General features: G+C 39.7%; 2 protein-coding genes across 7 annotated transcripts in view; both read right to left on the reverse strand.

The window, feature by feature from the left end:
- LOC107740353 (SH2 domain-containing adapter protein F-like) overlaps positions 1 to 10064 on the reverse strand; it is a 102358-nt gene extending 92294 nt beyond the window's left edge. For both annotated transcript variants that reach the window (XM_016552771.1, XM_016552770.1), the window contains exon 1: positions 9599 to 10064. In XM_016552771.1, coding sequence (XP_016408257.1) covers positions 9599 to 9949 — 351 coding nt within the window. In that variant the 5' untranslated portion in view covers positions 9950 to 10064. The remainder of the gene's footprint in view (positions 1 to 9598) is intronic.
- A 2906-nt stretch (positions 10065 to 12970) lies between these two features.
- Positions 12971 to 14736, reverse strand: part of ccnb1l (cyclin B1, like) — a 5652-nt gene continuing 3886 nt past the window's right edge. For 4 of the 5 annotated variants that reach the window (XM_016552775.1, XM_016552772.1, XM_016552774.1 and 1 more), the window contains exons 7-9: positions 13776 to 13916; positions 13456 to 13557; positions 12971 to 13309 (exon numbers count right to left, since the gene is read on the reverse strand). In XM_016552775.1, coding sequence (XP_016408261.1) covers positions 13214 to 13309; positions 13456 to 13557; positions 13776 to 13916 — 339 coding nt within the window. In that variant the 3' untranslated portion in view covers positions 12971 to 13213. Of the gene's footprint in view, positions 13310 to 13413; positions 13558 to 13775; positions 13917 to 14736 lie in introns of all 5 variants that reach the window. The other variant, XM_016552776.1, reaches the window with a different exon arrangement.

Genomic DNA, 14736 nt, shown 5'->3' on the forward strand with positions numbered 1-14736 from the left:
TTACTTCATTCCTGAATGAATCAGCCGTTTGAACGAATCGACTCATAAAGACATTTACTGCCACCTGCTGGTAGTTTTAGTTTCTTCTTTAGAGTATCATTACATTTATAAAAATAAATAAATAAAAAACATTAAAGGGATAGTTCATAAATAAATAAATAAATTATATCATTTACTCACCCTCATGTTGTTTCAAACCTAAATGACTCACTTTCTTTTGCACAACATAAAAGAAGGTATTTTGAAGACTGTTGGTAACTAAGCTGCTTTAAAGATGATTTTCTCAATATTTTTTTGCACCCTCAGATTTGCACCCAAACTCAAATAAGACAACGACATTGTGCCATTTCCACAGGTTAAGTGGCGAGATCAGAGAGCGTTTTATTTCTCCCACAAGAACCTGCAAACCTCTCACCTCGCTGCAATATTCCTGAAGGAGAGACATTCAGATCGAGAGGAAGAAAGCCAAGCAGCACAGGCCCAGAGGAATGAAGAGGTTAATTGCACGGGCTAAGAAACATTCATGCAGTCTCAGGCGATCCAAGTCATTTGTTCTAGTAGCACGACTAGAAAGACTTATTTTATTTCTATTTTGTGCCGTCCATGGTAGAGCACCTCAGGATGCCAACTGTTTCTGTTTGCCCTGTCCATTTAAACAAACATTTTTCATGACTCGGTGCGATGGAGCAACACGTGGTCTGGGGAAACAGGATTGTGGTCCTGACTCAGGACAATCTCAATTAAGGATTGCAAAGCTGTAATTAATGCAGAGTCAATCACCACAACACATTTCACAATATGTTTTTCCCACCACAAACTCCGGCATTGCTTGCATGCAGAAAAGTGCATTAGTGTCAGTAAGCCGGCTGGATAGTTTCTGTTCTTACTGACTACAAAGCAGCATTATAGTATCACACTTATGAATTTTTTTAATCATTTTCATTTTTACACATCACATTTTTATTTTAGTTAACTTTTTAGTAGTAATAGCTATTTAATTTTATTGCCATGTTGGCATCTAAGGCTATCTCCGAGACAAAAACTGAGTTGGAATAATACAAGAGTTAGATTTTTTTCAAACTATACAATACTTTTTTTTTTTTTTATTAACATATGATAACCATTCTAAAATCTTTTCTGGTTACATCTTACTAAACAAATCCCTGAATGAGTGTACTTCATAAAAAAAAAATTTCTAGTTAACTTTTCAGTAACTGTGCAATTTTTTTGTAATTTTTAATAGGTGTTTTGTATATATGTTTTTATTTTGATTACAATACATTTTTATTTTTACATTTTACACTTTTCATTTTCATTTTAGCTTTTTAGTAATTTTGTTTTATCATTTTAGTAATTGTTAGTAGTTTAGTAGTTTTGTCTATATAGTTTTTAATAATTTTTATTTTAGTTTTAGTTATTATAGTACATCAATTTAAATTAAATTCAAATGACAAATGTTGCCTTGCCTATCTGATATTAAAAGTTTTTTGTTGTTATGTTGTGTTATGTTGGTGTTATGTTGTTGTTGTGTTATGTTGGTGTTACGTTGTGTTGGTGTCGGTGTCGTGTTGTGTTGGTGTTGGTGTTGGTGTCGTGTTCGTGTTGTGTTGGTGTCGTGTTGTGTTCGTGTTGTGTTGTGTTGGTATTGTGTTGTGTTGGTGTTGTGTTCGTGTTGTGTTGGTGTCGTGTTGGTGTCGTGTTGGTGTCGTGTTGGTGTCGTGTTGGTGTCGTGTTGGTGTCGTGTTGGTGTCGTGTTGGTGTCGTGTTGGTGTCGTGTTGGTGTCGTGTTGGTGTCGTGTTGGTGTCGTGTTGGTGTCGTGTTGGTGTCGTGTTGGTGTCGTGTTGGTGTCGTGTTGGTGTCGTGTTGGTGTCGTGTTGGTGTCGTGTTGGTGTCGTGTTGGTGTCGTGTTGGTGTCGTGTTGGTGTCGTGTTGGTGTCGTGTTGGTGTCGTGTTGGTGTCGTGTTGGTGTCGTGTTGGTGTCGTGTTGGTGTCGTGTTGGTGTCGTGTTGGTGTCGTGTTGGTGTCGTGTTGGTGTCGTGTTGGTGTCGTGTTGGTGTCGTGTTGGTGTCGTGTTGGTGTCGTGTTGGTGTCGTGTTGGTGTCGTGTTGGTGTCGTGTTGGTGTCGTGTTGGTGTCGTGTTGGTGTCGTGTTGGTGTCGTGTTGGTGTCGTGTTGGTGTCGTGTTGGTGTCGTGTTGGTGTCGTGTTGGTGTCGTGTTGGTGTCGTGTTGGTGTCGTGTTGGTGTCGTGTTGGTGTCGTGTTGGTGTCGTGTTGGTGTCGTGTTGGTGTCGTGTTGGTGTCGTGTTGGTGTCGTGTTGGTGTCGTGTTGGTGTCGTGTTGGTGTCGTGTTGGTGTCGTGTTGGTGTCGTGTTGGTGTCGTGTTGGTGTCGTGTTGGTGTCGTGTTGGTGTCGTGTTGGTGTCGTGTTGGTGTCGTGTTGGTGTCGTGTTGGTGTCGTGTTGGTGTCGTGTTGGTGTCGTGTTGGTGTCGTGTTGGTGTCGTGTTGGTGTCGTGTTGGTGTCGTGTTGGTGTCGTGTTGGTGTCGTGTTGGTGTCGTGTTGGTGTCGTGTTGGTGTCGTGTTGGTGTCGTGTTGGTGTCGTGTTGGTGTCGTGTTGGTGTCGTGTTGGTGTCGTGTTGGTGTCGTGTTGGTGTCGTGTTGGTGTCGTGTTGGTGTCGTGTTGGTGTCGTGTTGGTGTCGTGTTGGTGTCGTGTTGGTGTCGTGTTGGTGTCGTGTTGGTGTCGTGTTGGTGTCGTGTTGGTGTCGTGTTGGTGTCGTGTTGGTGTCGTGTTGGTGTCGTGTTGGTGTCGTGTTGGTGTCGTGTTGGTGTCGTGTTGGTGTCGTGTTGGTGTCGTGTTGGTGTCGTGTTGGTGTCGTGTTGGTGTCGTGTTGGTGTCGTGTTGGTGTCGTGTTGGTGTCGTGTTGGTGTCGTGTTGGTGTCGTGTTGGTGTCGTGTTGGTGTCGTGTTGGTGTCGTGTTGGTGTCGTGTTGGTGTCGTGTTGGTGTCGTGTTGGTGTCGTGTTGGTGTCGTGTTGGTGTCGTGTTGGTGTCGTGTTGGTGTCGTGTTGGTGTCGTGTTGGTGTCGTGTTGGTGTCGTGTTGGTGTCGTGTTGGTGTCGTGTTGGTGTCGTGTTGGTGTCGTGTTGGTGTCGTGTTGGTGTCGTGTTGGTGTCGTGTTGGTGTCGTGTTGGTGTCGTGTTGGTGTCGTGTTGGTGTCGTGTTGGTGTCGTGTTGGTGTCGTGTTGGTGTCGTGTTGGTGTCGTGTTGGTGTCGTGTTGGTGTCGTGTTGGTGTCGTGTTGGTGTCGTGTTGGTGTCGTGTTGGTGTCGTGTTGGTGTCGTGTTGGTGTCGTGTTGGTGTCGTGTTGGTGTCGTGTTGGTGTCGTGTTGGTGTCGTGTTGGTGTCGTGTTGGTGTCGTGTTGTGTTGGTGTTGGTGTTGTGTTGGTGTCGTGTTGTGTTGTGTTGGTATTGTGTTGTGTTGGTGTTGTGTTCGTGTTGGTGTCGTGTTGTGTTGTGTTGGTATTGTGTTGTGTTGGTGTTGTGTTCGTGTTGGTGTCGTGTTGGTATAGTGTTGTGTTGGTGTTGTGTTCGTGTTGGTGTCGTGTTGTGTTGTGTTGTGGTGTCGTGTTGTGTTGGTGTCGTGTTGTGTTGGTATTGTGTTGGTGTCGTGTGGTGTTGTATTATGTGGTTTCTTTTTATTTTATTTTAGGTAACACTGTTTTGATTAAAAACTTGTTAATGTCTTGTTAATGGTTCGATTTCAGTATTAGCAATAATAACCCTACTACAAAATACTTGAGTGTGACGTAAACATAATAATTTCAGAAATGAGAAGGAGATGATCATGTCAAAGATGTGAGTTTTAACCTGACATTGATCCTTCAAAGCCAGAATTACACTGAAAGCAGTCATCACTGATCACTCGTATAAGTCTCCTGATGCTGTGGAGTTTAATGAAAGCGTGCGAGCGACGGCAGACTCAATAGAGACACGCATGCCTGCAACACTCCTGTCTTTCAGCGGAGGTCAAGCGCCTTCTTCAGACATTCAATTAAGAATCGCTCACATATCTGCACACGCTAAACACCACACACACACACGGTTACCATAGAGATGCATCCAACTCAACTCAACTGTACTCAACACGTTCAAAGCAATGAAGAGAAAACTATTGATTCTCTGCTGTACTTCAGCTCAAATAATTAACTAGTTCGCTGACAATATGAATGATATTAGTTCAAATGAATTTAACTATTTCTAAAGCGATAGTTCACCCAAAAAATCACTTTCATTATATAAGGGGAAAAAAAACACTATTTAAGTCAATGGCTACCGGCAACAATTTGGTTAAACACATTCTTCCAAATCTCCTGAAGGGTGAAACTTGAGGGTGAGTAAACAATAACAATTTTCTTTTTTGGTTGAACTATGCCTTTAAAATACAGTTTTTATCCATGTGCAAAGTGCACTAAACCGGTTTGAATCTTCAATCACGAGTCCTTCAGCTATTAAACCTGAGTCATTTAACACAGTTATCTGTGTGTGTGTGTGTGTGTGTGCGTGTGTGTGTGTGTGAGTGAGTGAGTGAGTGAGGTGTGTGTGTGTGTGTGTGTGTGTGTGTGTGTGTGCTGGGAGGGTGTTGTTAATTAGCACTACTTTGAAACAATAATTGATCATCTACAAACGCTCTCAGCCGAGAAGGTCTGATCGCAACAACAAAAACACAATAACAACAAATAAATCATAAGCGAACGTGTCAGCTTACCATATTTCACTGCTTAGGTTTTAATTATAATAAATCTGTGTTGCCACAATACCAATATTTCAGTAGTCAGTATCAATGCAGTAAAATTTCATGCTTAAAACAGTTTCAGTAGAAAAAAAGAAACCAGAAAAGAATGTTTAATCCATTTAACTAGTTTAACTGTTTAAAAAACTTAAATGAGTTTATTAATAATGGTAATAAGTAAATGATACTTTAAAACGATGTAGACTTTAAATATTTATACATAAACACGGTTTTAAAATATCAAGATATTTTGAAGAATATCGGTGACCAAGATAGTCCAAAAATACTATGGAAGTCAATGGCTGCCAGCAACTGCTTGGTTTCCAACATTCTTCAAAATATCTTCTTCTTGTGTTCAACAGCTGAATGAAACTCACACAGGTTTGGAACAACATGAGGGTGAGCAGACGACGACAGAATGAGCATTTTTGGGTGAACTGTCCCTTTAAATGCCTCTGATTGGATAGTACGTTCACACGCTAAACAGACACAGTTAGATCCTCACATTTATGACTTGGTACCAAAGTACTGACACTTTTGACAACACTAAATTAAATGCAGCAAAGTCTGTACAATGTAACCATGATAAAAAATAATGATAAAAAGGATAGCTCAAGCCCTAAAATCTGATTGGATGAGCCACTCTAAAGCTGGTAAATACTGAATTCTAGGTTAGTGCTAACAGCACTTCTAATATTCGCTCAAATTCAAAAGTAGGAAGCATCGCCTCCAAGCCATTTGTACAAACATGAATGTGAAGGGTTTGCAAAACGTACTCTTAAAAAGGAACCGAATGCATTGGAAATGTGAATTATATAGATTAAATCTGACTAAATATTTCAGTCAATTCTTCCTGTCCTGAGAATCCCCTGCAATACTGAACAAACTAAAGCAATGACTGAACGCTGCAGTGGTTTTAAAATCAAGATAGAGCAAAAGATATTGGCATTCCGAGCATTAGGAAAGCATTTACATAATTATCATCCACTTGTCAAGTAATTAAGACATTAGTTGGCCTTTTCAAAGCACTAGCAGGTTACGTGTGTCTCAGCCTCAGCGGTCGATAAAGCAGAAGCACCGCGACGGACGGAGCATAATGATGACGTTCCCACGCAGATAACCAATCTATGATGCCTGCGAACACTAAATAGACCAATTTCAGTGTTTGCAAACAGTGATGACGTTTTTGTGGGCGGAGCCTATCTGGTGGCAGAAAATGCCAGTTTAAACATAGCAGTCTATGCAAGCCATGGAATAAAAGAATAAAAAAGGTAATTTTGAGTTTATATTTAAAAATTCTGACTTTTTTCTTTAAATTCCGAGGTTATATCTCTGGTGAGAAACAGATTTGTTTTAGAGTGTGAATCTCTGTGGCTCCTGATGATATATGGAGGTCTTACGAAGCGAAACGATCGGTCTGTGCAAGAAACTGAACATTATTTACAGCATTATTACCTGTAATCCAGAGCCTCAGGCGAACGGTGTCTGCTTCATGAACGAATCATTCTAGATGAATCAGTTCACCAAATCGGACTGAAGCGTCTGAATCAGTTCGCGGCTCGAGCAGCACAGATCTACAAGTTACTCAATCAAAACTAAAGACTAGTTTCTTTACTTTATATGCTTCAGACTGTAAAACATCCACGTTTCACATCATTATTGGGTGCTTTAATAATATAATTGCGTATGTTATGTCATTGTGTGATTACATAAACTAGTGAGTCGGTTTGAAACGAACCGTCTAAAAGAACCAGTTCATGGAGAAGAATCAGATTCCCCCATCAGGCTCTGGATTACAGTAACAATACTGTAAATAATGTTCATTTAGTTTCATAAGACCTCATTATATCATCAGGGGACACGCATATTAATTGTGTGTTGCCTGATATTTTTTTTGACTCTAAAAAAGTGCCGGAAGCCAATGACTTGCATTTTATGAATCACCAAGGAGCACGGTTTCAGCTAAAAAATCTTTGATGGCCTGAGCGTGAGTAAATTAACAGCATCATTCATTCATTTTTGGGTGAAGTATCCCTTTCATTTTTAGGGTCATACATTTAACTGAATATTAGAATGATTTCTGAAGATCATGTGACACTGAAGACTGGAGTAATGATGCTGAAAATACAGCTGCGCATCACAGAAATACATTACAGTTTAACAGATATTCACATAGAAAACAGCTGTTTTAAATTATTAAAATATTTCACATTTTTACTGTATTTTTGATTCAATAAATGCAGCCTTGGTGAGCAGAAGACACTTCTTTAGCATATACTGTACATTAAACACGCAGCTACTTTAAAATGGCCATCAGTGGAAGCACATGGTGAGTTACGACATTTACCAGCAGCTGTAATATATGCAGTACACTCTTAAAAATAAAGGTGCTTCACGATGCCATAGAAGAACCTTTTTTTGTCTAAATAGTTCCATAAAGAACCTTTAACATCTGAAAGAAACTTTCTGTTTCACAAAAAGTTATTTGTGGCGAAAGAAGGTTCTTTGTGGAAGCACAAATGGTTCTTCTATGGCATCACTGTGAAGAACCTTTTTAAGAGTGTATCTCTTCCTTCAACAACCTTGTAATTCAGAAACCGGGACAAACAGCATTTGATAAGAGAGCTGGCCAGCACAAACAACACTCTCTGAGCGACTGCAGCTTTTAATTAGACCGCGCAGAAGCTGCAGTATTTACCAGGATTGATGAGTCCGTTGCTTGTTGTCTGTGTTTGACAGGCAGCCCAAGAAGGCTTGAAACGTTGATCAGCTCCGCAAGAACGAGAATGACAGCGACAGCAAGCTGTAGTATGCACCTGACTGAAGATAAACATGTGTGCACTGCATAACATCACTGTCTGAAGCGTGCATTCTGCGCTTGCATCATATCACTCACCTGAGAGCGTAAGGTGTGGCAGGAATGAAGCGCGGAGGAAGATGTGCACGCATTCAGATTTCCACTGATCACACCATAAAATGTATCACTTTATCAGGTTAAAAACAGTCATTAAGACTCTAGGGGGCAAATGACTGACTTCCACTGGAGGTCAAAGGTCACCATTACTGTTGACCTCTGCGAGGTCATTTTCATCCTGCGTGGTTTGATTCGCATCTGGGACGAATCTAAAGCACAGCCACCTTCTGGAGCAATGGTAACGAATGTCTAAAAACCATTCTCACCCAGAAAATATGGAAAGCAATATAACATAGATGGGCACTATAATGACTCTATAATTCCTAAAATATCAAGAATAGCCAAAAGCCATATAAAAGTTCTGCAGATGTTTATGGATGTTAACAGCAGTCAAACCCAAACTCAGACCCAGGGACTGTGTTTCTGGATGTCGGTAACAGCTCATAACCGCTGTGGACACATAAAACAACTCGTTTGACCGGTTTGACGCAGACCTTCTCTGCTAAAGCATGGCCTTTACCCTCACAAAGTATGCCAGAATGTGTGAACCATGTTATTGTCAAATATTTTCACACTGTGATGACAATACCGGTAAATGTTTAAATATAAATATGAAAAAAAATGTATTCTTAAATTTTTATTTTTAACTTGTACTAAATGTGACCCTGCAGCACAAAAGCAGTGTTAAGTCGCTGGGGTATATTTGTAGCAATAGCCAACAATACATTGTATGGGTCAAAATTATAAATTTTTCTTTTATGCCAAAAATCATTAGGATATTAAGTAAAGATCATGTTCCATGAAGATATTTTGTAAACTTACTACCGTAAATATATCAAAACTTAATTTTTGATCTAATGAATCACTTCATCTAATGAATTCAAAAACCCTGTTTTTCTTAAAAATTGAAACGCACTGATTTCTGGTGTGCTATTATTGCGCATTTCCCATATTTGATGACTCGGCTGTGTGCATTCATGACATTTGTGTTTTTGATTCATTAGGTTAATGTAAAATATCTTCCTTGCATTGCTAAGAACTTCATTTGAACAACTTTAAAGATGATTTTCTCAATATTTAGATTTTTTTGCACCCTCAGATTCCAGATTTTCAAATATTGTCCTATCCTAACAAACCATACATCAATGGAGAGCTTATTTATTGAAAATTGGTTTTGTGGGCCAGGGTCACAAATTAATAAAACATTAATAAAACAAAACATTTAATTAAAAAAAGGTTTTACTAAAACACTACATAAAATGAACAAAAAATAATTAAAAATAAATATAAATCCGATTTATTAAAAATACATTTCTAAACAAAACGAATTGAAAACAAGTTAGTAAAAATCTAAATATGTTTTAAGATGTTATATGAATAGCATATAAGGCATATGTAAGTAGATGGAGTGATGCTCCTGTGTCCCGTTGTTTGTTTGTTTGTTTGTGTTTAACGCCATTCCAGCTTCCAGAAATAGTATGGCTGAATTATATCATGTTTTTATCATTTATTTTTGCTAAAAACTCCAAAACTGTATTTGGCTCAACTCTGTTAAAAATCTCTTCAAAAGAGTCAACTGAATAAAAAAAAACAATTCTCAATGCGTTAAACCCAGCACAATCTAATAAAACATGTTAATTTCAGCATTTACTAATGCATTATTAAAATCTCAAGTTGTGTTTGTTAACATTAGTTAATGCACTATGAACTAACATGAACTAACGACTGTATGTGTATTAACTAACGTTAACAAAGATGAATAAATAGTGTAATAAATGTATTGATCATAGTTTGTTCATGTATACATTAACTCATGTTAACAAATGGCACCTTATTGTAAAGTGTGACCCAATCTGGTGCCCTCGGCTAGCGTTTACCTGCGGAGGTGAGCGCTCTTACCTTCTCCTGCGAGCCGTTCTCGGGGTCAGCGGGCGGGGAGCAGGGGGGTCTGACCGCCTCCACCTTGATCAGCCGGTGCTTCGGAGACACGTACTTGACCTCCGCCGCGGAACTCAGTCCGGTGGAGAAGGGCACGGTTCCGCCCGGCGTGTACGGATCCTCGAAGTCCAGCTCCTTCTGGAGTTTGTAGGCGGTGAGGATGTCGGGCTGCGCGGACAGTAACCCGGTGCCCGGCGGCGTCTGGAGGCTGGAGACGGCGGTGTGGAAGTGTCGGTAGTCCGGTGTCGGAGGCGCTGGTGGCGGGGCTTTGGTGGTTTTGAAACCCAGGTGCTCCTTGAACCATCTGGCCATGCTGCCAGCGCATCGCTCACGACTCCGATACGAGATTAATCCGAGTGCTGCTGTGGCTCCCGTTCACCGACTCTAGCACTTTCTGTTTGGAGAAACTCTGCGCTCTCTGCGCGTGTGTGTGTGTGTGTGTGTGACAGCTGAACCGCCTGAGCCGCTGCTGGGATATATTGGGAATTTCTACCTGAGATACTCACTGCCACCTGTCGGTGCACTCTGACACTGGAAACACACGAGAAAGCAAGGATTTTTTCAGAAACGTATTGAATTGTGCGCGAAAATAAGTAGATCCCTATCATCTTAAGGCTAACTCTTCCTCACACTTATCACATAGACGAGCTAACTCTGCACTCTTCTTATCGGCCTTTCTGTAAAATATTGCTGTATTCATTTTTTTTTTAAAGAAATATTTGTTATATATAAATACAACTATACTACAATAAACACTTCATATAAATAAATAACTGCAATCATATTATTGACGCTACTAACTGTACAAAAAAAAAAAAATCCCAATGGGAAAATACATTGCTGCAATTCTACTGTGGTCCAGCTTTGCCATATGGAAACATTTATTATTTTTATTTTTTTAATTTACAGTAAAACTATGTTAGATAAAGTTAAATTGTGAATAAAAAAAATCTCCTTTGAGAAGATGTTTAGAAATTAGGTTAACAGAGCAATTTCTGCACTTCAACAGGTGTTCTGTGTGAGGATGACAGTGGAGAAAAAGAGTTTGGACTGACATTTAAATATAATGTGGCTTAAAAACAGCACATCATTGACTACCTTAAAGGGATAGTTCACCCAAAAATGAAAATGTGATGTTTATCTGCTTACCCCCAGGGCATCCAAGATGTAGGTGACTTTGTTTCTTCAGTAGAACACATATGATGATTTTTAATTGCAGTCTATCAGTCGTATAATGCATGGCAATAGTAACAAAATCTGAGTGTAAAAAAAAACATGCACAGACAAATCCAAATTAAATCCTGCGGCTCGTGACGACACATTGATGTCCTAAGACACGAAACGATCGGTTTGTGCCAGAAACCGAACAGTATTTATATCATATTTTACCTCTAATACACCACTATGTCCAACTGTCTTTGGGCGCGCGCACGGCATCCGGTGCGTGAGGTGTGTACGCGCTCTGGCGTAGTTTACGCAAGCGCCGGAAGTGATCTCTCGCACGTATACGTCAGTCATTGTAGGTACGACAGCTAATCAAAATGGTGCTTACTTGCGCTTATCCGGATTGTTCAAACCGACTTAAAACTAAAAGATTACTTTCCCTCACGCGAACTCATTCGGGAGTGGTGACTTTCCACGTATTCCCAACTTCTGAGCCTGCTCGCCTGAAGTTATGGTTGATTGCTCTTCAGCTGGATATCATTTTTTCCCAGAATAACAAGGAAATGAGTAGAAATTAATTGTTGCCATATGGCAACTCTGCACCACAGAGGGTTAACTAGTGCATCAGAAAACTTTGCAGTGACAAACAGATGCTCGGGATAGTGCTGTGGCTGGTGTTTTGCCAGTAAAAAAAAAAAAAGTCAAAAACACTGTTTTTCTTAAAAATGGAAACGCGCACTGATTTCTGGTGTTGTACTTGTGGTGCTATTATTGCGCATTTCTCACAGCCTATTTGATGACTTGGCTGTCTGCATTCATTTCATTTTGCTGACTTCACCCTATTTTTGACCTAAAGTTCTTTGCACTACAGCAACCAGTGTTCAACAATTCATTCTGCATGTTGCATTACAGGTTCTTAAACAGTCCCGGTCAAAAATGACCAGTTTTTTTGTTTGTTTTTTAGGAATTGCTTGTTAATCTCTCATTATGCTATATTATCAGCAAATATTGGATTTAATCTCTTTATCAAATTGTCTTTCAGTTAGCACAGGTTTTGATTGATCGTGGGTCTCATTGATCTGAGCTCATGCATTTCAGCTTTTGAGTGGGAAAAAAAATTGTGGATAATTATATCAATATTCACTCAAAAACTGCTGCAAATGCTCAGATCAATGAGGCCTACGATCAATCAAAACCTGTGCTAATTGAAAGAAAACACGCTGATAAAGAGACCAAATCCAAGATTAAAAGATAAAGCATAACAGGAGATTTTCAGGCTATTTTTTGTAGGCCGGTCTTTTTTGTCTGGAAATGCCTCAAGTGTAACAAAGTGGGGTCAAATAAAAAGGCAAAAAGGTACAAAAATTATCGGGAAGTTTTGATACACTGTGTGAGCAAAGTCAGTAGGTTTACTCAAATGCGAACATCAACTAGCATTTTCTGGAAGCAGAAAACCCCCTCCAGGTCAAAGTGACCAGAACACGAGTTAAAAATCAGCGTTACAGGCATTTGCAATGAAAGAGGCAGAAAAGATTAAAATATTCTAATGTGGCCTAACAAGATAAAAGCCTTGAATCTTGAAGAGTGTTGGTGAATAAAACATTCCAGAGTTCATTCTTCAGGTCAGTAGACACTTAAACACCTGTAAGAGATTCTCATTGTGTGCCAGCAGTCTGTCAGATGTGCAAATGAACACCTGGACAGCAGCGGAAACATCCTTTTGCATGACAAAATCCCAATGCTTTTACAAAAACAAACCCAATCCAAATGTGTGCGCATCAGTCTGTTCGAATACATTCAAAGTCCTTGCTTCAGAAACGTGAAAAGCAATGTCATTTAAGATGAGAAATGAAAACATTTACAAATCCTGCTGCATTTCCTAATTAAACCCCGGCATGCAGTAAACACTCTTTGCTGTATGTGTGTGCGAACTAAGACACAGACACACATTAGTTACAGGAGCCAGGGACACACTGTTGTGGCGCTTTATGAAGTAATAGTTCTCTTTAACACCAGTGTCCTGCAGTTCAACGATCCCGAGAGAGTCACACATTTAATTTGCTCAGTTTGATTCGCCGTCACAGTAAATAGTCCACAAATGAAAGACCCTGGACCCCAATTCAGTCGTTTATTTGCACTAGTTTTAGACTAAAATTGGTTTGAAGAAAATACAATTGCATGGGTTTTGTAATCAAATGAATACTCATTTATTGACGGTCTCGGTATCAAATGCAGACTTACATTTACGTAAATACATCAGTTCATTCTCTGGCTTTCATTCGTACAGCATAGTATAGAAACTTTAGCTTGATATAATACATTTTATGCAACAAAATCATGGGATTAAAAGGCATAATTAAAACCGGATACAAATCAATTTAAGTGCCTAAAAACTTTTCAAGTGCCTCAAAACTAAAACCGATCTTTGCGCCAAAGATCACTGGGGAATCCGTCGACCTTGCAGATGCTTGAAGAAACCTTCACGTACCTGCTCTTAATCTCCTGCAACTGAGGAGGAAAGCACTCATGCATTTAGCAGATGCTTCCAAAGCAACTTACATCAGAACAACAAAAGCAATGCATCAAAGAGCCATGAGAAGAGAAATGCATACCACATGTTTAAGCGTTCATCATCTCCATGAGATTGGTCTCACCTTGCATTGGTCAGAAACCTTCTCCAGCGTCCGTACGACGGCCTGCATCACCGGAGCTAAAGTCTCCTCGCTGTAGCCGGTGTAATGCTGCAGACTCGCGCTCTGCCAAACAGTCATGATTCAAGATGAAACGTTCACATGGTTTCACTGCCAGTGGATTACTTTCAATATTTCACAGGCTTCCCTAAACGCCGGTTTAATACTCAAACAGACGTGTGCTTTGCAGAGCGTTTTACACATGCAGATCAACCACTCTCACACCGAGCACCACGTTAATGACAAATACACAGCTGAAGGATGAGGGCAAGAGAAGGCCTCACCCACAGGCCAGAGCCAAGAATCCTCCGAGACGCTGCAAATGCAGCCGCAGCAGTGAGAGACGGAGGAACGTGGACCAGATCATAGTCCAGAGCGGACACTTCCATCAGGAACGACGCCAGCTCACGCTCCCTCGCACCGGCCTGCAGGAGAACCAATCAGTGTGTGGCTTTTCATGCCAAAGAGAGCAGAACAAGAGTGAAGGTTTTGATCCAGTCTAAATAAATAAATACTATTTTCCTGGAAATCAGAAATTCTAGCCAAAACAAAAAAATAAAATAAAATAAAAAAAGTGACATGATTGGAAATGTGTCGTTTTCTTTTTTTTAATTGCGGACTTTTTTCTTTTAAAGTGAGTGAGCAAAAGATCTCTGCCACAGAGGAGGATCTGTTTACTTGTGCATCTCAAACATGATCATTCCGATATTAATCAATCTTTAACACAAAATAAAATCAATCAAATAATAAAAACATTCACTACAGTTTAGAGTCAGTAAGATTTTAGAAAAATACTCTTCAGCAAGGACGCATTAAATTGATCAAAAGTGACAGTAAAGACTTTTATAATGTTACAGTAGATTTCTATTTCAAATAAATGCTGTTCTTTTGAACTTTCTATTCATCTGTGAATCCTGAAAAATAAAATGCATCACTGCTTACAGAAAAATATTAGGCAGTTCATTGAAACAAACTGTCTGAAAGAACCAGTTCATGGAAAATAATCAGATTTCCCTGTTTGCCAGAGGATTACAGGTAATAATGTTGTAAATAATGTTCAGTTTACTGCACAGACTGATTGTTTTGCTTCATAAGACCTCTATATATATCATCAGGAGCCATAGGTGTTAATTTTGTGTTGCCTGATATGCTTTTTTGACTCTTAAAGTACCACCAAGGACCACAGTTTGAGCTAAAAAATCTTCTTTATGGTTCTACTGAAAAAAAAAAAAAAAAAAAAAACAA

The sequence above is a fragment of the Sinocyclocheilus rhinocerous genome, unplaced genomic scaffold (assembly GCF_001515625.1).
Source record: "Sinocyclocheilus rhinocerous isolate Xijiao unplaced genomic scaffold, SAMN03320098_v1.1 scaffold1006, whole genome shotgun sequence".
Lineage (NCBI taxonomy): Eukaryota > Metazoa > Chordata > Actinopteri > Cypriniformes > Cyprinidae > Sinocyclocheilus > Sinocyclocheilus rhinocerous.